This window comes from Ranitomeya variabilis, chromosome 8 (genome assembly GCF_051348905.1).
Source record: "Ranitomeya variabilis isolate aRanVar5 chromosome 8, aRanVar5.hap1, whole genome shotgun sequence".
Classification (NCBI taxonomy): domain Eukaryota; kingdom Metazoa; phylum Chordata; class Amphibia; order Anura; family Dendrobatidae; genus Ranitomeya; species Ranitomeya variabilis.
The window spans coordinates 13610721-13632896 of NC_135239.1; the positions used below are offsets into that span (position 1 = coordinate 13610721).

The following is a 22176-nucleotide window of genomic DNA, read 5'->3' on the forward strand; positions in this document are numbered from 1 at the left end:
TTCTGGATTTAAAGGGTAACTATGAGGAAAAAGAGAGAATCTGCAGTTGCATCGCCTCCTCTCCCCTCACCTCTCCTCTCCTCCCTGACTTCTTAGCACTGTGGAGATTTTTGATAAATGAAGTCTGAGCATTTACAGAGGAACGTAGACAGGACCGGGGAACTAACGGCTTCTGGAAGGTGAGGAAGATGCATCTAAGAAATGTCACAAATGTATCTTTTATGTACCTGCTGATGTAACAGGTGAAGTACAGTTTATCACAGGGGAACAAAGGACGTAAAGCAGAAGATGGAGCAATGTTTTATATTTTTAATGCATTAATGATTTAACAAACGTCAAGAAAGTGAGGACTCGGCGGTAGGAGAGCGCGGCTCGTGTGCGGTAACGTTCTGGGGAACGGGTGGTTTGGTGCCAGGTTACATTGGATATAAACTCACAGCCGAATCATGTAATGAAACAAGAGCAAAACAAAGCTATAAAGATGAATTATCCCAGATCAATGAAAACTAAAGCTGACGGCTGTGTGTGAACACTCCCCTCCGGGCTGTCAGGTGGCGGTGCGCTCGCCCTTTTCACCGGGATATCGTCACAGGCAGTACCGGCTCCATCTGTCAGTTACCGTCTTCGAAGCTGCTGCTCCTGCAGCAAGAATGAAATCGCATTGTGCTCATGGGATCAGACACATAACCTGCGAAACGAAGGGAAATAAAGTAAATGCAGCAGAGGCGAAGCATCATGTCCACGACACGCGAGAGACCATCCGTCTCCCATGACCGTGGCTGCTTTACACATCGACTGATGGTGTGAGATGCGAAAATTGGGACTTCTAGTTTCAAGATTATCGGTCTGTCTAAACAGGCTGTCAATCACCCGATGAACAATCGACCATCGTTTGTTTTGTGAAATTATTTTTATGCTTGATTAAAAATCATTGCTCTCGGCAGCACATCACTCTGTGTTCACATGTGCTGCCGAGAACAATGGCATTCTTTGTATCAGTCGTTCTGTGTAACTAGGCTATTAAATGACCGCCGATCCGCTACATGTTATATTTACACAAATGCTCGGACTGGCCCATAGGGGAACAGGGGAATCCCCCGGTGGGCCCCTCTGCAGATCTGGGCCCCCAACCCCACTGTATGGGCAGTACTCGGCATAATTCACTCTGTACAGAAAAAAGCAGCATCTCATTCATTAACCAAACTACCCAGTGTATTATTATATAGAGATATAGGTAGATTTGTGAACAAAGGTAGTATAATATTTGTATCCAGGTGAAAAGTGGCCCCGAAAAGTCAATGTTACTGGTGGACCACTGGCACCCCAGTCCGACACCGTTTATCTCATACTTTGTGCTGCAGACAATCATGGATTTTAAGCAAATTTACAAATCATTTCACCTGACGAACGAGCGTTTTATGTTACAGAGAAGGGTCCAGTCTATGCATTGATTTTATTACCAACTGTGTAATACTTTATTCCCCCTGCGGGGGCGCTGCAGGAAAAATAAATACTTGTGTCCACGTTCTCCCACCAACTGCAACTGATCTCAGCAGAGGGACTCAGGGTCTTTTTATTTTGGGGGAGATCTTAACAGTGATAATGAATACCTTCTAGAAGTCAGTAGTAAGTCCTCATATCTATCTGTATCTATCTATATACACAAGTTTTTAAAATCAATCTTCCAGATAACAGCTCCAGCCGTGTATTTAAGGGTTAAAAGTCCAAGCTTCCGCTAGAAATAACACATTGTACTTGTCTTAAAATAAACGTTCAGATTTTCAGCGTCTTGCAACGAAGAACAACGCGGTGATTATGTGATTACTGGTGGGGAGACATCTGTACTTACCATTCTTGTCTACTGGTGGGTACTGGAAACTTTTCTTCATTTCTTCTAAGGTTAGACCCCGTCCGGGGGCGGCATCTGTGCTGCAAATACCAAGAGGAGATAACAAAAAAGCTAAAATATTATCTTATATGCAAAATTACTTCTCAAAGGCTTTTTAATGGCACGTTCACCTTTCAGCAACATAATCTACATAAAGAGCTGATTTAACTTGTAAATACATTATATGATATGTACTGATCCGGAGTTACCTCCTGTATTATACTCCAGAGCTGCACTCACTATTCTGCTGGTGCAGTCACTGTGTACATACATTACATTACTGATCCTGAGTTACCTCCTGTATTATACTCCAGAGCTGCACTCACTATTCTGCTGGTGCAGTCACTGTGTACATACATTACATTACTGATCCTGAGTTACCTCCTGTATTATACTCCAGAGCTGCACTCACTATTCTGCTGGTGCAGTCACTGTGTACATACATTACATTACTGATCCTGAGTTACATCCTGTATTATACCCCAGAGCTGCACTCACTATTCTGCTAGTGCAGTCACTGTGTACATACATTACATTACTGATCCTGAGTTACATCCTGTATTATACTCCAGAGCTGCACTCACTATTCTGCTAGTGCAGTCACTGTGTACATACATTACATTACTGATCCTGAGTTACATCCTGTATTATACCCCAGAGCTGCACTCACTATTCTGCTGGTGCAGTCACTGTGTACATACATTACATTACTGATCCTGAGTTACATCCTGTATTATACCCCAGAGCTGCACTCACTATTCTGCTGGTGCAGTCACTGTGTACATACATTACTGATCCTGAGTTACCTCCTGTATTATACTCCAGAGCTGCACTCACTATTCTGCTGGTGCAGTCACTGTGTACATACATTACATTACTGATCCTGAGTTACCTCCTGTATTATACCCCAGAGCTGCACTCACTATTCTGCTGGTGCAGTCACTGTGTACATACATTACATTACTGATCCTGAGTTACATCCTGTATTATACCCCAGAGCTGCACTCACTATTCTGCTGCTGCAGTCACTGTGTACATACATTACTGATCCTGAGTTACCTCCTGTATTATACCCCAGAGCTGCACTCACTATTCTGCTGGTGCAGTCACTGTGTACATACATTACATTACTGATCCGGAGTTACCTCCTGTATTATACTCCAGAGCTGCACTCACTATTCTGCTGGTGCAGTCACTGTGTACATACATTACATTACTGATCCTGAGTTACATCCTGTACTATACCCCAGAGCTGCACTCACTATTCTGCTGGTGCAGTCACTGTGTACATACATTACATTACTGATCCTGAGTTACATCCTGTATTATACCCCAGAGCTGCACTCACTATTCTGCTGGTGCAGTCACTGTGTACATACATTACTGATCCTGAGTTACCTCCTGTATTATACTCCAGAGCTGCACTCACTATTCTGCTGGTGCAGTCACTGTGTACATACATTACATTACTGATCCTGAGTTACCTCCTGTATTATACCCCAGAGCTGCACTCACTATTCTGCTGGTGCAGTCACTGTGTACCTACATTACTGATCCTGAGTTACCTCCTGTATTATACTCCAGAGCTGCACTCACTATTCTGCTGGTGCAGTCACTGTGTACATACATTACATTACTGATCCTGAGTTACCTCCTGTATTATACCCCAGAGCTGCGCTCACTATTCTGCTGGTGCAGTCACTGTGTACATACATTACATTACTGATCCTGAGTTACATCCTGTATTATACCCCAGAGCTGCACTCACTATTCTGCTGGTGCAGTCACTGTGTACATACATTACATTACTGATCCTGAGTTACATCCTGTATTATACCCCAGAGCTGCACTCACTATTCTGCTGGTGCAGTCACTGGGTACATACATTACATTACTGATCCTGAGTTACATCCTGTATTATACCCCAGAGCTGCACTCACTATTCTGCTGGTGCAGTCACTGGGTACATACATTACATTACTGATCCTGAGTTACATCCTGTATTATACCCCAGAGCTGCACTCACTATTCTGCTGGTGCAGTCACTGTGTACATACATTACATTACTGATCCTGAGTTACATCCTGTATTATACCCCAGAGCTGCACTCACTATTCTGCTGGTGCAGTCACTGTGTACATACATTACATTACTGATCCAGAGTTACATCCTGTATTATACACCAGAGCTGCACTCACTATTCTGCTGGTGCAGTCACTGTGTACATACATTACATTACTGATCCTGAGTTACATCCTATATTATACCCCAGAGCTGCACTCACTATTCTGCTGGTGCAGTCACTGGGTACATACATTACATTACTGATCCTGAGTTACATCCTGTATTATACCCCAGAGCTGCACTCACTATTCTGCTGGTGCAGTCACTGGGTACATACATTACATTACTGATCCTGAGTTACATCCTGTATTATACCCCAGAGCTGCACTCACTATTCTGCTGGTGCACTCACTGTGTACATACATTACATTACTGATCCTGAGTTACCTCCTGTATTATACCCCAGAGCTGCACTCACTATTCTGCTGGTGCACTCACTGGGTACATACATTACAGTACTGATCCTGCGTCAGGCGTCTTAGGACAGGTCTCATTCCTGTGCATTGAGCAGGACGGCCATTCTGTGATCAGTGCTGCTCTTGTTCTTTTTCGGTGTTGGATATTGCAGTTTATCCCAAATGACCCTAATGAGACTTAAAATCATTCCCAGGCACAATCTGTCGTCAGGAGTGTTGCAGATTGAGAAAGTATAACTTTATATTTTTTATCATACACAACCCTTTGGAAAGTCGGGATTTACTTTTTTCTCTTTTTATTTTCTCCTTTGTACTTTTTTAATTGGTGCCCAATCATGGACATAAAAGTCGGTGTAATTACCGTAACCTGCGAGGATCTGTCAGCAGAAGCAGAAATGTTTTTATTATTTGCAAATCAAAAGGAAAGTAAATTATCATAAGTATCTTAAAATATCTTCAGTGATTAATTAATCAGGCTCAGGAACTTAAGTCACTTGTAATAATGAGCGACAAAGCTAATAATAATGAGCACATCATAGAAAACAGGGAAGGAAATGTCATTGGTTGTAATCGGGTTATAAAAACACTCACAAATCTACCCGGGCTCCGTGCGGGCGTCACTTTCATCTTGTCAGGAGCCTAAATTGGGCTCTGTGGCGATTAGTCCCCGTCTGCGATGTGTTTGTAGTTAATTTATTCGTTTTCCCATTGAGGGTCTTTGTGTATTAATTGCAGTTCTGGGTCCGGACCACTATGATCGGTTCACACTTTGTATAGCTTCATGCAGCTTTTCTGCAGCAAAATCTACAGTGGATTTGATGGAAATTTTGTCCTTTTCATTGTAAGTAGCGAAATGTGCAGAAAGAATTGACCCTCTGTGGATTCAACCGCACATCGATCTTCCCGGCTGCTGCAGATCTTCTGCCTGGTCCGCTGTAAGGCTCAGTACACACACGGAGGTCACGTATCAGAACTCATCTTCACGTTTTGGTTATTATCTGCATGTAACTTGCCGACTCTCTAACCCGCAGCATGCTAATTGTTTGGGTGGGATTCTGTGCAATGCACGGGGTAAAGTCTGCAGCAATTCTCTAACAATATTTGCTGCAAAACCCACACGCCAATTCTGCTGAATATTTGTGGCAATTTTGCCTTGAAAATTGCCCCTGGTTTCCTTGCTCCTGATTTGCAGCAGCCTTAGAAATATATAATAATGTCTGCAGACTGCAGAGAGAAATCAGACGACAGATCCGCTTTAAGTATCTCTGACTCTTGGAGTGATTTAGGGCTTAATATTAGAGGGGGCTTCCAGTATTAGGATTCTGATAAGCTATCCATCAATATCAGGTAGTTGGGGTCCAACACCCGGTGCCCCCACTGATCAGCAGTTACCAGCTCCAGCTGGATATAAACACTACATGGAGCAAAACAGCACAACTCTCGACACCGTGTACTGGCCACTCTTGGGTACTGCATCTCTGCTCCTATTCACTTAGACCCCCTCAAATCACTGCTTACAGAGACCCCACTTTTCTTTGTAGCACAATCACAGTAGCTAAACATGCATGCTCAGCATGAGCGTGCACGTATGCTGTATATGTGGAATCAGTTGCTGCCAGGTTCCTCCCTGGAGAATTAGAGGATTGGGGGTCTCTCCTCTGACATCATCCTTTAGGGAGAGGTAGGGGCCACATTTTGGAACACATATTGGAGACTTAAAGGGGTTGTCCAGTGAAAATAACTTTTCTTCTGTCCACAGGATAGGCGACAAGTTATTGACCCATGGGGGTCCAGCCGATTGGCAGAAGGGGCAGTTTTATCCCCATTAGAATGAAGTGGCAGAGCACCTGTTGGACCGCCGCTCCATCAATTCTTTATGCGGACTGCTGGAAAAAGCGGAGACAAAGAATGGAGCTGCAGTCGAGCATGTGCACTGACTTAGTGCATCATTATGCTGATCGTGCGGCCCCAGTGGTTGGAGCCCCCCAGATGCACTAGTTATCACCTGCTCCATGGATAGGTGTTCTTGTCTTTTCACCGGCGACCCTCTTGGATGGCGTACATGTAACACCCCAAGTAACTGGTTGTTACAGTGATATTGCCTTCCTTTTGTGGAGGACGATATCATGCTTGGAGGCAAGGAGGATTCTCTTTACCAGGTAAGCCACTACATTCAACACATTCTGAATCCAGGCCAGAAGGGGGAGCTCTGAACCCGGATTCAGGGGAGCTTCCATCAGATATATGTATTCTGGTATGGAGGAGGAGCCAGTTAGTCTGTTGGAGGGAGAGATAGTAGAAAGAAATCTGTAGCAGACAGTGCAGATGTGCAGCCAGGACTGAGCTGCCACTCCAAGAAAGAAGGATAACCCGAGGGGTTGAATGTTAGTGAAGCATCAGAGGAAAGGAGCACAGAAGAAGGAAAGGGGCTCCGAGGGGAACTGTGACCGGGCACCCTCAGAGCCGAAGCGCAGGAACCGGGCACCGGGAGCCCGAGGTCGTGTTGTACTCCAGGTCACACGGCAGAACCGGAGGGCTTAGAACTGTATGTGATTTGCCCACACCACACCTGGAGGTGAAGCAGTACTGCAGCGCCCCAGAGTCCTGGTCGTTGCAGTACTGTGGCTCCGCCACTATAGGGAGCTATGGTGCGTCCGATGGCACTGAAGGAGTTCATCTGATCAGGTATCACAGACACCAATACATTTCACAGCCGGGCCTCCGGGGGGAGCTAAGGGTGCTATTCATTAGGCCACTCCCCACCATAGTGGGTAAACTGGGGGTCAGGCAGGAAGTTAGATGAGAAAGCTGACTGGGTTGGAACCAGGCAACACCTTGTGGCAGAGGGTGTTGTAGGGGAAGATACAGTAGGGTCTCTGTCAGGGGTGGGATCCTGACAGAGGCTTGGCAACGAGAACGAACGTAACGGGACCGTGCCTGCTCCGGGTAGTGGCGGTGCCCAAGAAAGGATTAGAAGAGAGATAGATTGTGCTGAGTGAGAAACGGGATCACGCAAAGGAGAAATACCAGTAGGAGTCGTGCTGTAAGACCGAAGCAACATCCTACTGAGGCGCACTACCGGTGGCCGGAACGCCGAGGGAGTAGAATAACATTCAGCTTCAAGCACTACTCCAAACAGCGGCAGGACAGTCAGTCTCAGGCGGGCTGTCTAACTCAAATCACCTATGAAGTCTTGGGAGGCAATTGTGGGAGAGGGGCGTCTCTAGGGTCCCGGAAGAGCTCCAGGCCTACCCGTCAAACGGGTGCCGTTCCTACCCGAACCTCAGGGAGGGACGGAGGATTAGCAGAACATCATCTAGTCGAGTTGTGAGGGAACTTAAGAAACAGACACAACAGTTGTGGGGTACTTTCCGTAAGCACAGCAGGGAAGGACTACAACACATAGCGCTAGGGGGAAGGCACAGATTTCCTCCAGTGAAGAGAACTCTGGAGGTGTCATTGGACCGGCCGGACTTGCGCAGCCTGGTGAGCCGTATTCTGGACTGAGGACTCAGAGATCTTCAGTAAAGAGGTAAAGAGACTGCAACCTGGTGTCCTCGTTATTTACCGCGACCTGCACCCCACAACTGCACCGTTACAACACCACTTATTGCACCGGACGTCCCCCACTGACAGACAGGGCCACGGACCGGGTCTAGCCACCGTGACAACCCCAGGACTGAGACCCAGAGGCCCGGCTCCGGGTACCCCTCGGCCCTGCGGCGGTGTGGGGGCGCTCCAGTACTCTATGAGCCCGGGTCGTGATAGAGACCCTATAAAAAGGCTCGAACTGCCCATCATACAGGTAACTGTCCCAGGACAGGAGAGAGAGGATTTTGCACGGAAGCCACAGGCAGCAAGGACCTCGCATACGAGCGCTAGCAGGAAGGCTTACCTCACCTGAGAGAGGGATCCACTATTGCCTCCAGGCCGGCCGGACGTTATCACCACCTGTTGCTGGTATCCTGGACTGTGGCCTGCTACCACCAGTAACCCAGGTAAAGACGTTACAACCCTGTGTCCTCCATTTGTTTGCCGGCATCCACCACACCATCTGAGCCATACACCTTGGGAGCCCTGGGGACCCCGCTTCACCTGTGGGAAGTGTCACCATCTTGCTGCAGTAACATCACCTCAGAGGACCCCTTCAAGCAGCGTCGGTCACCTCTGACTGAGAGCCACAGGTGGTGCCACGAATACAGACTATATTAAACCCCCTTTAAAGACCTTTCCCCCTTGAGCTTGAGCGCCCAGGGCCACGGACCGGGTCGCAGCAACCGTAACATCCCCTTTAATTGCGACCGGACCCAGTACCAAGTACCCCACTGCCCAGGCGGGCGACTCTCCCTCTGCTTTCCGTGCACTCCCCATCTCACTCCTCTTTCCTGGGAATGAATGTAACAAAACTGGTAAGAATTCTTTGACTTCCCTTACATACGGTGAGGACCCCGCAGGGTCAGTGGTAACGCTCCGTGTGAACAGTGTCTTATTGCACATTCTTGGCTGTATACATGGCGTCTGCACGTAGGACCAGCCTGTATAGCAGCAGCTCCCGGACACGTGGCGCCTTTGTCCTTACCGTATAAATATTTGATGGGCTGCTCCGCTATCAGGTTCCGGGCAGACTCCTTATGGCCGGAGGGCGGGCGTCTTCGCCGTGCACAAGTGTCGCTCTCATCTTCTAGAAGGTTTATCTGCTTTTTCCAGGTAAGACAAACCTTAATCTTGATTCTTCCTTCCCCTCTCAAATAGCAGAACATCATCCGGGCATATAAAGAGAGGAGAGGAGCCGCTCGGCGCGTCCCGCAGGCTCCTCGCTCAGGTCTGGTCCCATCAGTCCTTATAAGCTCGTCAGTCCTTAGGATGTAATCCTCCGGCACATGGAAGGTGAGTCCGGATCTCTGCGCTAATAATCCTATCAATTTGGGGCTCAGATCATTGGAGATATTAACATTTAAAGGGGCATTCCTGTTTTTTTTTTGCCTGTCGAAAAGTTCTGAAACTTTATAGTATAACTTCTACTTGGATATTTCCCAGATGATTGATAGCAGCCAGTGACTGAGTATATTTATGCAGGTGCTGACAACCTGTATGGATCTCATGTATCTCACAGCTGCGGGTTTGTTACAATTGTATGCAGTCTCCGATCTCCTCTGTGTTCTAAACAACATTTCTTACACGCTGATACATTGTAGCAAAGTATCAGAGCAGGAGACGGATTTCGTTTGTGATCACCTTGCAGCCATGGTGGGTTTATTTTGGAGGCGATAACGCATCGTTTTGTGCGATTTTCCAAAATCTGGCAAAATGTCGCGGTTCTGCCGGCAGCAAAAAGAAAACAAGTGAAAAGCAACGGCCTCAGGTTATTGATATTAACAGAAATGATCTCATTCCCTGACAGCAACCAGAGATTGTGAAAATGGGGAGGAATGAAACACAAGGGCGGGAATGTGACGGAGCCTCTAATTACACAGAATGTATATAAAACTAGTGACGACAAACTAAGGGGGCCGTCATAAGGAAACGCAACGCTGCGCACCCCCCGCTCCAGGGAATGGCCGCTACTTCTTAGCAACTCAATATTGCAGCTCATATAGGAGGGTCCCGAGCGAGCGCCCCCTTTATGCCAGTCATATGCGCTAATATAACATTTGTAATGAGGTGGTCATTGTGAGAAACCCCCTTTAAGTAATAAAATGTCAGAACAATTGGTAGCAAAATGTGGCTGGATGGTGTTCTAGGATGGAAAGGGTTGTGCAGTATAATGAGGTCCAGCAAGATAATAGGGTTCATACGGACCAGCAGGATAATGAGGTCTATAGGGACCAGCAAGATTATGGAGTCTATAGGGAGCAGCAGAAAAATGGGGTCTATACAGACCAGCAGAATAATGGGGTCTATATAGAACCGCAGGATAAGGATGTCTATAGGGACCAGCAGAATGATGTGGTATATAGGGACCAGAAGGATAATGGGGTCTATAGGGATCAGTGGGATGATAGAGTCTATGGGATCCAACAAGATAATCCTTTATAACGGGATAATTGAGATAATTAAAGTCAGCAGGATAATAGGCTCTATGGGGGCCAGCAGGAAGATGGGGTCTACGGGGGCCAGCAGGATAATAGGGTCTATGGGGGCCAGCAGGAAGATGGGGTCTACGGGGGCCAGCAGGATAATAGGGTCTATGGGGGCCAGCAGGAAGATGGGGTCTACGGGGGCCAGCAGGATAATAGGGTCTATGGGGGGTCAGCAGGATGATGAGGTCTACAGGGGTCAGCAGATGATGGGGTCTATGGGGGCCAGCAGGATGATGGGGTCTACAGGGGTCAGCAGGATGATGGGGGTCTACAGGGGTCAGCAGGATGATGGGGTTTACGGGGGGTCAGCAGGATGATGAGGTCTACTGGGGTCAGTGGGATGATGGGGCCTATGGGGGCCAGCAGGATAATAGGGTCTACAGGGGTCAGCAGGATGATGGGGATTATGGGGGCCAGCAGGATGATGGGGGTTTATGGGGCCAGCAGGATAATAGTGTCTATGTGGGGTCAGCAGGATGATGAGGTCTACTGGGGTCAGTGGGGTCAGTGGGATGATGGGGTCTATGGGGGCCAGCAGGATAATAGGGTCTACAGGGGTCAGCAGGATGATGGGGTTTATGGGGGTCAGCAGGATGATGGGGTTTATGGGGGCCAGCAGGATGATGGGGTTTATGGGGGCCAGCAGGATAATAGTGTCTACGGGGGCCAGCAGGATAATAGGGTCTACAGGGCGTCAGCAGGATGATGGGGTTTATGGGGGTCAGCAGGATGATGGGGTTTATGGGGGCCAGCAGGATAAGAGTGTCTACGGGGGCCAGCAGGATAATAGGGTCTACAGGGCGTCAGCAGGATGATGAGGTCTACTGGGGTCAGTGGGATGATGGGGTCTATGGGGGCCAGCAGGATAATAGTGTCTACGGGGGCCAGCAGGATGATGGGGTCTATGAAATTAAGCGTCTGCACAATCTCCCGTCCTCCGGATCCAGAGCCCCGTTTTCGGGTTTGCTTCGGGTCTGACGGGTGGGACTAGGAGCCAACTACTTCCTGTATGTAAAGAGAATATAGACTTCTGGAGCGAGTTCGGATAATTGCTCAGTGAAGATTCTGCGCACAGTGTCTGCTCACACGTATCCCGGGTCACTGGCGGGTGTTCAGCTTTGGGCAGGAGGGGTGTCACCCTATTAGGGTCCGGTCGGTTAGTGCGGCTCCGGCGTGGCTCACTGGCTGCCTATAGTGCTGGTTATACACTGTATCCCCCAATTACTGCGGAGCGATGCCATTGTTTGCGTTCAGCTAGAAATTAGCATTTTCACATTTACAGTTCCGCTATGTTAATGCCGATGGCTCCTCCGGGACACTTTCGCTTCCCAGCTCTTGATACTTTTGCAAACGAAATATTTCCACAACATCAAAAGAAAGAGAGAAACAAAGTGCAATAAATGAGAGCGATGCTTTTATTAGGGCGTCCGGAAGGCCGTCTCGCGGCCGCTCCATCAGACCATGTGCGGCTCTTTTGGTTAGGACTGATACTGAGGGCTATTGACTTTAATGCTCCATAAAGCTGATGTGAATATTGCGCTTCTTGCGGCTGCCTCTGCCGATAATGCCGACATTAACCTTGCGGAGCTTCGGAGTAGAGCGGCATTAGTCATGGTTTTACCGTCCTAATGCTCATTGCAGATTTTAATAAAAAAAGCCGAATAATCAACATAAGTTTTCAGAACGTAACGGCACAACAGCGAGACTGCGCAGACCGACGCTGCGCCATATTGTCAGCCAGACCGGACGGGGCCGCAAGAGGCATTATTGGGTCTGCAGGACGTGACATGGTGCCACCGAGACCCGCCACAGATCCCGGCACCGCACACTCAATTCTATGTATCCAAACTCCAAGATCTCTCTTCCTACATTTACATATAATGTAGCAAATACAGGAACCCTCCATTCCAGGGACCAAATGTAACATGTGCTGGAGTTTAACCCCTTACTGACATTTACTGACATAGGACGTACTGGCGCATCTTACGCTACACCGGACAAGTGCTGGAACCATCCATGTTAATATCAGACCCCAGATATTCTGTTAAGTGGCACTATGTCCACCCATTACTCCTAGGAGTAGGAATATACGCCTTAAAAATAAGACTATATGATACATTTGGTGCTTAAAGGGAACCTATTAGCAGATTTTTACGTATAGAAAATTTGGCAATGATGAGGAGCTTCTTCTACCCCAATAAAAATGACACCTATTTTGTAGAGATCCAATGCTCCAATCATGAGAAATCTAGTGTAGAATTCAAATGCAAAACAGGCTGGGAGTGCACAGGGGGCGTGTCATTAAGACGCAGTCAGAGTGCACAGACACGCCCCCAGTGCATTTCCAGGTGATTTCTCATGATTGACTCATCGGATCTCTACAAAATAGGTGTCATTTTGATTGGGGAAGAAGCGGCTACTCAGCCATACTGCTATGTACATACGTAGCAACGTGCTGACAGGATCCCTTTAAGTGTAAAAAAATGGGAAGTGGAGAATTCTTGTGACTGTCAGTGTCGCCACACACGGCAGCGTTCTTGTGTGTTCCAGAACTCCATTGTGATAAACAATCACTTATTTCAATTATCAGTGGGTAAATGTTGATATATTCCAGTGTCAGTATTCGGAATGTCTCCATCCCTCTTCTGGGCACGTCGGCCTGGCTGGATATCACGGACTGCTTAGAATAATCTACAGCACAATCTGCCTCTGACGCGCCACTTTGCCAGAATCCAAAATGACACATCTGCCAGTTGGGAAATTGCTTCATGTTATAATAAAATTATACAAAGTAACGCGGCACTCAGCGGCTGAGACGGCACATTAATATTTACAGCGGGATGTGAAGCCATAATCTCCGGGAATAGATATAATGATGGGGAGATGAGAAAACAATACAAGCACGGCTGCGGAGCTGAACGCAGCCGGAACAGGGGGACGTAGAGAACCCGCCTGTCCCTGGTGCAGGACAACAATAACCACGACACCTCAAGGTGCAGTAATCCGACGTGTCAGCGCCGAGAAGCTAATTTGCATGAGACATCAGAGCTTGATTTCATATTTTTTGTTGTTTTTCTTTTTGTTTTCTTAAAAGAGTTTTTCAGTTTTTCTAGCCTTTTAAAAAAAAAAAAAAAAATAAACTCAGTGGCCACAGGAGCGGAGCCTGCAGCAAACACAGTGGGTGTAGGCTGTGTTATACAGGCAGCATCGTCCTCTTATCTCTGCTGTTTAACCACTTAAATGCTGCTGCAAATCTCTGAGCGCAGCATGTGAATGATTGCGATCGGCACTGGCATCTGTTTGGGCACCCACTGGCCTGTTTGCCATTTGACTGATGGGCTAGCCTGATAGCCATCGGCCTCCTGAAGCCACCCGACAACGCCATCGTTGTGTCCCTGTGCAGGCCGCTCCAGCCCTCAGCGGCCGTCTGGAGAATGATTGGAGCAGCAATGCACATGCTCAACAGCAGCTCCAGCGCTCTGCAGGCCTCTAGACAAAGAATGGAGCAGCAATGCACATGCTCAACAGCTGCTCCAACACTCGGTAGCCCTCTAGAGAATGAATGGAGCCGCAATGCACATGCTCAACAGCAGCTCCAGTGCTCGGCAGCCCTCTAGACAATGAATGGAGCAGCAATGCACATGCTCAACAGCTGCTCCAGCGCTCGGCAGCCCTCTAGAGAATGAATGGAGCAGCAATGCACATGCTCAACAGCAGCTCCAGTGCTCGGCAGCCCTCTAGACAATGAATGGAGCAGCAATGCACATGCTCAACAGCTGCTCCAGCGCTCAGTAGCCCTCTAGAGAATGAATGGAGCCGCAGTGCGCATGCTCAACAGCTGCTCCAGTGCTTGGTAGCCCTCTAGAGAATGAATGGAGCAGCAATACACATGCTCAAGAGCTGCTCCAGTGCTCAGTATCCCTCTAGAGAATGAATGGAGCAGCAATGCACATGCTCAACAGCTGCTCCAACGGTCGGCAGCCCTCTAGAGAATGAATGGAGCAGCAAGGTACATGCTCAACAGCTGCTCCAGTGATTGGTAGCCCTCTAGAGAATGAATGGAACCGCAGTGCGCATGCTCAACAGCTGCTCCAGTGCTCGGCAGCTCTCTAGAGAATGAATGGAGCAGCAATGCACATGCTCAACAGCTGCTCCAGTGATTGGTAGCCCTCTAGAGAATGAATGGAACCGCAGTGCACATGCTCAACAGCTGCTCCAGTGCTCGGCAGCTCTCTAGAGAATGAATGGAGCAGCAATGCACATGCTCAACAGCTGCTCCAGTGATTGGTAGCCCTCTAGAGAATGAATGGAACCGCAGTGCACATGCTCAACAGCTGCTCCAGTGCTCGGCAGCTCTCTAGAGAATGAATGGAGCAGCAATGCACATGCTCAACAGCTGCTCCAGTGATTGGTAGCCCTCTAGAGAATGAATGGAACCGCAGTGCACATGCTCAACAGCTGCTCCAGTGCTCGGCAGCTCTCTAGAGAATGAATGGAGCAGCAATGCACATGCTCAACAGCTGCTTCAGTGCTCGGCAGCTCTCTAGAGAATGAATGGAGCAGCAATGCACATGCTCAACGCTGCTCCAGCGCTCGGCAGCCCTCTAGAGAATGAATGGAGCAGCAATGCACATGCTCAACAGCTGCTCCAGCGCTCGGCAGGCCTCTAGAAAATGAATGGAGCAGCAACGCACATGTTCAACAGCTGCTCCAGTGCTCGGCAGCCCTCTAGAATATTATTGGAGCGGCACTGGCACATCCGCCTGATTCTAACAGGGATACAAGTGCCCCATTCGGGTGATCAGTGCAGATCCCAGCGGTCGGGCCGCCACCGAATTATAAGTTATCATATAGGTGATAAATTCTTCCACCCGGAATCCTCCTTTACGTGTATCTCATTTTCCAAAAGTCGGATTTTTCCTGTTTCAGTCCATTTCGGGACACATCTCTTGGTCATTATTGATGATTTCTTGCCCTGAATATACGCACAGATTTTTCTTTGTCCGGCAGAGTAATGTCTTTGTTGCTGTCGCCCTATAAAATAAGTCTAATGGTCTCCGTTTACGAAGTAATGAAGCCGGCGATGTATATTATTAAGCGGCTGAGGTGCGGAGTTATCTCTCCTTCTCAGGCTCGCACATTGCTTGTTGTGAAGCCGCTCTCCTCCTGCTCCACAAGATTAAAGATTCATTTATTTCCACTGACTAAAATGTAAATCACTCCGACCTGGCGGGGAAGAGCAAAATGAAGCAGCGGAAGAAACACCCCGAGTCAGGGAGCGTGGCGGGAGCGGCCGATGCTCCGCCATTACCACTCGCTACACATAGGGGGTCATAAAAGCCCATAGGTAGGGGTCCCCCTATAGAGAAAGGGGCACAGACTCAGGCGGAGACGACACAGAGGCCAACAAATCTGAACCCATAAGGGTCATTATCAATTTACAGCACAAAACCACTTAGCGACCTGGCGAATTTTAATTTTTAGCGCTTTCATTTTTTCTTCACATTTCGCTTTACAGCACCATAAAATGGACTGGAAAATGGGAAAAAAAACCAAGTGAGGTGGGGGGGCTTGCCATTGTTTTTTGAGTTTTGCTTTTACGGCGTTCAGTATGTGATAGAATTTACCCGGGAGCATGAATCTCCAGATTAATACAATTATCGAGATACCAAACTTGCATATGTTCATTTAATTATTTTATTAATATTATTTATGTGCTGAAACTAAATTCAAAACTTTGTAAAAAGTTAAAGAAAGAGAATCCGATATCCAGCTAGGCGAAAGTCTGGAGAAAAAGGGGCAGCGCAGGGAATATTGAGGCGTCACAGAAACTTCATGGATCCATCAAAAATATGTAACAACGCACGGAATGTTTATTTTTGTACGTCAGTCACCATAGAAACGTCCGACTAAAAGAGCGAAAAACTTGTGTCAGTCTCAAAACTTTTGGCCACGACTCTACATCCCATAATAATCGCCTTCACGGGGTAATTTCCAAAATAGAAATATTCGAAAAGAACAGAACTGAGTCATTAAAGGGTTAAGACGTCCTATTCTAGACACAAAATAAATGAAATCATAAAATAAAATAAATAGAGGACCCCCTTTAAGGCAAAAGTGAAATTTCTCAGGAAACTTTCATAACTTGGATAATTTGAAATAATACGAGACAAATTTATAGAGATTGTTTATGTGTAATGGGAAGAAGCGGAATCATTCTGCCTCATTTTCTGCCTAATTTTCTGTGTAATGAAAATTTCATATCCTTACAAATAGATGTAATATATCCATTGTGAGGGAGTAGACGAGCTCTCGGGATGAAAAGAGAAGAAGGTCGGGAAACTCAATCAGAAGTTCTGGGGCCTACAAAAAGTTTTCAACCAAAAACTGATACTTATATATATATTTTTTTTATTGGGGGGGGGGGGGGGGGGGTAGAGGAGGGTTTGTGTAAGGTTTTCTGCTTTCAGAAGTGTTACAGTGCTTAGGTTGGAGCAGATTCCATAAGGATCCTCCTCAATGACATTTTCCGAAAACCTGAAATGGGAAAAAAAAAAACTAAAAGACCTCTTTAGATGCACAACAAAGTGGATCTCCCATAGAAATGAATAGAAAGAGTTTTCCAAACTGTTTTTAGGATAATTTTTTGCTGTGGTTTTAGAGCAGATCTGCTCCAAAATAAAAAAAATCACATAGAAGACTAAAAGGAAAAAAAAAGTGCATGAAAAAAATGAACATTTCTACAGCGTCTTTAAATGCACAGAAGACAAGTGTCGTCCTGAAATCCCATCCATTCTGCTGGAACTATTGAATGCTGATGATTTTCTGCCCAAAAAAGCATTTACCCTTAATATAAAACATATTCTGCCATGTTGAGCAGAAGTGGGGGCTTGTCTAGCAAAGTATCACCCTGTATCAGGATGCGCTGCCCGCTACTCCATCTGTTATTATGTAACAAATACATAACAGACTCAATTGCTATCTCCACGTCTGCTTCTTTTCATGGGTTAAATAATATTTGGGGTTGTAGCAGAGCCAGAATTTCTGTTTTTTTTTTTTTTAATTATATTTTTGTGTTTATTGTGAAAAATTAGCCAAACATAAAAAAGTGGCTTCACTGTAATCGCACTGACCTGCAGAATAAAGTTTATTGTATTTTGCTTATCCTGCAAAGTGCACGCAGTAAAATAACAATAATAATGAAGAATAATAAAATCACATTGTTGTTGTTTTAATTTCACCCTCTCCATCGCCACAAAAAATTGTAAAAAAAAAGTATCTCAAAAGGGTAAACAAAAGATAAAAATAAGGAAATAAGTAGTATAAAAAATTGCAATCAAGTCAATGGGTGCGTGCCGGTCTGCACTCGGATGTCATCTGTAGCATCAGAGGAGCGCAGAGGGATCTAGTGATCTGGCCAGCTTCTGAGCAGCGTTTGCAAGCTCTATAGCACACAGCTTGTAAGCGCTCTGCACTGCTTGCCTAGGAATCCGGCCACCTCTGATAGATTGCAGAGGTAGCCTGTAATTTGGACACAAGCTACAAACTGCAGAATTAAAGATCCCTCCTTTCCCCGTAGGTTAATTTCAAGGTTGCTTGATTTAACAAACACTTTGAAAACTTTCCCTTCTGTTATGTGGAGACAACTCCTTTAAAGTAAAGTACGGCTGACCGCTGTCCGAAGAGCGTCACTGCCCAAGAAGTTTTTTTCAAAAGTAATATCGCCCCTGCCTTGGTACCTAAAGTCGTGTTCACACCAAGTTTTTTCAGACGTTCCAATAATTTTTTTTTCAAATTTACAGAAGTTTTTCTTTTCCTAAAAAAAGTTTTGAAGAATCTTAGAAGTTTTTTTTTTTATTATTATTTTTAGTTTGGAGAGGTTTCCTTTAGCATTATCTTCAAAATGTGTGATTTGCACTTATTTCGTTCAAACTCTCAAAAAAAAAAACATTTAAAAAGCTACTCACAAACAACAAAGTGGATTTCCCATAGAAGTGAGTGGGAAGAATTTTTTAAGTGTTTTTCTTAACAAGAATTTGGAGAGGATTTGCTCCTCATAGAACCCGACCGGGCAGCTAATATTCGCTTGATACTGAGTAACCTAAAAGGATATGTTACAATTAGAGCTCCCCTGTAATAAGCTGCCGAGAGATCAGAATTCAGCGATGTCGCCTCTTACCCGCCGGCCATGAGCGCGGTCCCGTGTAACCAGCTCCACATGTCACAGTCTCTCCTATTCTTTTTTTTTTTTTATAGTAGAAATACCGAGGGTTTCAGTAAATTACGGATGGTATTTATAATATGAAAGCGCAAAAGACGTTGATGAAAGGCGCTGAAACATTCCTCCCGGCTATCTACGGCGCTGTCTTAACTGCTATTACTATGCTAATGTCTCTATTCTGCTTCTTTATAAGCGCAGGTAACGTATTGTCAAGTGTCTGCTTCATATAATAATACAATTAGATCCACAGAGCCTCCTCCTCCTCCTCCTCCTCTTCTTCTTTATTTTCTGTAGCAGAGAATCCATTCCAATTATCTAGAAACTTCCTAGCTGATTCTCGCACCTTAAAAATAAAAAAATAAAATAAAAAAATAAAATAAAAGTTTTGGGGTCGTTTAAAAACTTTCTGCACTTAGCACTAAATTTGACACATTCAGAAAAAGATTTGGATGAAGTTGGAGAAGTTGTTTTTATTTATTTATTTTTTATTTTACAACTTTACTGACCAGGTAGTGTCTATGAAAGCTGGGAAAAACTGACAGAAAAATGCAAAAGGGAAAAGCGAAAACCTGTGCTGTACACCGATTACATTAAACGGGATGCCTGGTGAACGCAAGTGACCGCTTACAGGTGCTGCTCACAAAATTAGAATATCATCAAAAAGTGAATTTATTTCAGTTCTTCAGTACAAAAAGTGAATCTCATATATTATAGAGTCATTACAAACAGCGTGATCTATTTCACGTGTTTATTTCTGTTAATGTTGATGATTATGGCTTACAGCCAATGAAAACCCAAAAGGCATTATCTCAGTAAATTAGAATACTTTATAACACCAGCTTGAAAAATGATTTTAAAATCTGAAATGTTGTCCTACTGAAATGTATATTCAGTAAATGCACTCAATACTTGGTTGCGGCTCCTTTTGCATCAATTACTGCATCAATGCGGCGTGGCATGGAGGCGATCAGCCTGTGGCACTGCTGAGGGGTTATGGAAGCCCAGGTTGCTTTGATAGCAGCCTTCAGCTCGTCTGCATTGTTGGGTCTGGTGTCTCTCATCTTCCTCTTGACAATACTCCATAGATTCTCTATGAGGTTAAGGTCAGGCGAGTTTGCTGCCAATCAAGCCCAGTGATACTGTTGTTTTTACCCCAGGTATTGGTACTTTTTGCAGTGTGGACAGGGGCCAAGTCCTGCTGGAGAATGAAATTTCCATCTCCAAAAAGCTTGTCGGCAGAGGGAAGCATGAAGTGCTCTAAAATTTCCTGGTAGACGGGTGCGCTGACTTTGGTCTTGATAAAACCCAGTGGACCTCACCAGCAGATGACATGGCTCCCCAAACCATCACTGATTGTGGAGACTTCACACTAGACCTCCAGCAGCTTGGATTGTGGCCTCTCCACTATTCCTCCAGACTCTGGGACCTTGATTTCCAAATGAAATGCAAAATTTACTTTCATCTGAACACAACACCTCGGACCACTGACAACAGTCCAGTTCTTTTTCTCCTTGGCCCAGGTAAGATGCTTCTGGCGTTGTCTATTGGTCATGAGTGGTCTGACACAAGGAATGCGACACTTGTAGCCCATGTCCTGGACACGTCTGTGTGTGGAGGCTCTTGGAGCAATAACTCCAGCAGCAGTCCACTCCTTGTGAATCTTCCCCACATTATTGAATGGCCTTTTCTTTCCAGGCTGTGGTTATCCCGATTGCTTGTGCACCTTTTTCTACCACACTTTTTCTTTCCACTCAACTTTCCATTAATATGCTTGGATCCAGCCCTCTGTGAACAGCCGGCTTCTTCAGCAATGCTCTTTTGTGGCTTCCCCTCCTTGTGGAGTGTGTCAATGACGCCTTCTGGACATCTGGCAGGTCAGCAGTCTTCCCCATGAGTGTGGAGCTACTGAAACAGACTAAGGGACCTTTATAAACACTTAGGAGCCTTTTCAGGTGTTTTATGTTAATTATTCTAAGATAATGACTTTTGGATTTTCATTGGCTGTAAGCCATAATCACCAACATTAACAGAAATAAACACGTGAAATAGATCACTCTGTAATGACTCTATAGAATATATGAGATTCACTTTTTGTATTGAAGAACTGAAATAAATTCACTTTTTATTATTATTATTATTATTATTATTTATTATTATTTATTGTTATAGCGCCATTTATTCCATGGCGCTTTACAAGTGAGGAGGGGTATACATAATAAAAACAAGTACAATAATCTTGAACAATACAAGTCATAACTGGTACAGGAGGAGTGAGGACCCTGCCCGCGAGGGCTCACAATCTACAAGGGATGGGTGAGAATACAGTAGGTGAGGGTAGAGCTGATCGTGCAGCGGTTGGTTGATCGGTGGTTACTGCAGGTTGTAGGCTTGTCGGAAGAGGTGGGTCTTCAGATTCTTTTTGAAGGTTTCGATGGTGGGCGAGAGTCTGATGTGTTGTGGTAGAGGGTTCCAGAGTAGGGGTGATACGCAAGAGAAATCTTGTATGCGATTGTGGGAAGAGGAGATAAGAGGGGAGTAGAGAAGGAGATCTTGTGAGGATCGGAGGTTGCGTGTAGGAAAGTACCGGGAGATGAGGTCACAGATGTAAGGAGGAGACAGGTTGTGGATGGCTTTGTACGTCATGGTTAGGGTTTTGTACTTTTTGATGATATTCTAATTTTGTGAGACGCACTTTGTACCTACAGGGTAGGCGATAACTTGCTGATCGTTGGGTGTCCCACTGCTGGGACCAGCAGCAATCAGCAAAATGGGATTTTTTCCCCCATTATAAAACGGAGTTGTAGTTCAGATGTCTGACAACTGTTCCATTCATTCCCTATGGACTTGTCGGAAAAAAAAGCAGGGAATGAATGTAGTGGAGGTGGAACATATGGAGCATATTCCCTGCTGTTCCATTCTGCCGATTGTCGTGGGTCCCAGTAGTGAGATCTCCACCAATCAATAACTTATCATCGACCCTATGGATAGGTGATAACTTGTTATTGTTTTGGCTTATGTAATTGTTCACGGGGGATTGTGACACGAGTAAAAGCCCTGGCAGAGCCGCCATCAGACAGCACCGCCATTGGGGTGTAACGGGGAATGCTGGATGTTGAAACGCTCTCAATGGTGAGGACAGAACACTACACTGGGAACCCAAACACAAAGCCACGAAAAGGAAAAACAGTCCATGGAGTTGTGCGCATGACGGCTTCCACCAGGAGACTCATCGCTGGGAACAGTTCCACGTGATTGCGTCTAGATCCACCCAGGCCGCTCAACCAACCATTCCACCAGACTCAACCATCGCCCTCCATCTCCTGCAGAGACATTACTACACCCACTGGTTGCTCCTCGACAAGCGACCATCTGGGTGTACGACGTGGACATGTCCTCAATCAACTCTTTGTGTCTCCACATCTCTACATCACGGACGTGACTCTCCCC

At 45.9% G+C, this 22176-nt stretch overlaps 2 protein-coding genes across 4 annotated transcripts in view; one reads left to right on the top strand and one right to left on the bottom strand.

The window, feature by feature from the left end:
• The window catches only part of LRRC53 (leucine rich repeat containing 53), a 66885-nt gene that overhangs the window by 19050 nt on the left and 25659 nt on the right, over positions 1–22176 (top strand). The gene's annotated exons all lie outside the window — the stretch shown is intronic.
• LOC143788012 (serine/threonine-protein kinase TNNI3K) overlaps positions 297–22176 on the bottom strand; it is a 179497-nt gene continuing 157617 nt past the window's right edge. For all 3 annotated transcript variants that reach the window (XM_077277332.1, XM_077277330.1, XM_077277329.1), the window contains 2 exons: positions 1850–1929; positions 297–688 (listed from right to left, as the gene is read on the bottom strand). In XM_077277332.1, coding sequence (XP_077133447.1) covers positions 612–688; positions 1850–1929 — 157 coding nt within the window. In that variant the 3' untranslated portion in view covers positions 297–611. The remainder of the gene's footprint in view (positions 689–1849; positions 1930–22176) is intronic.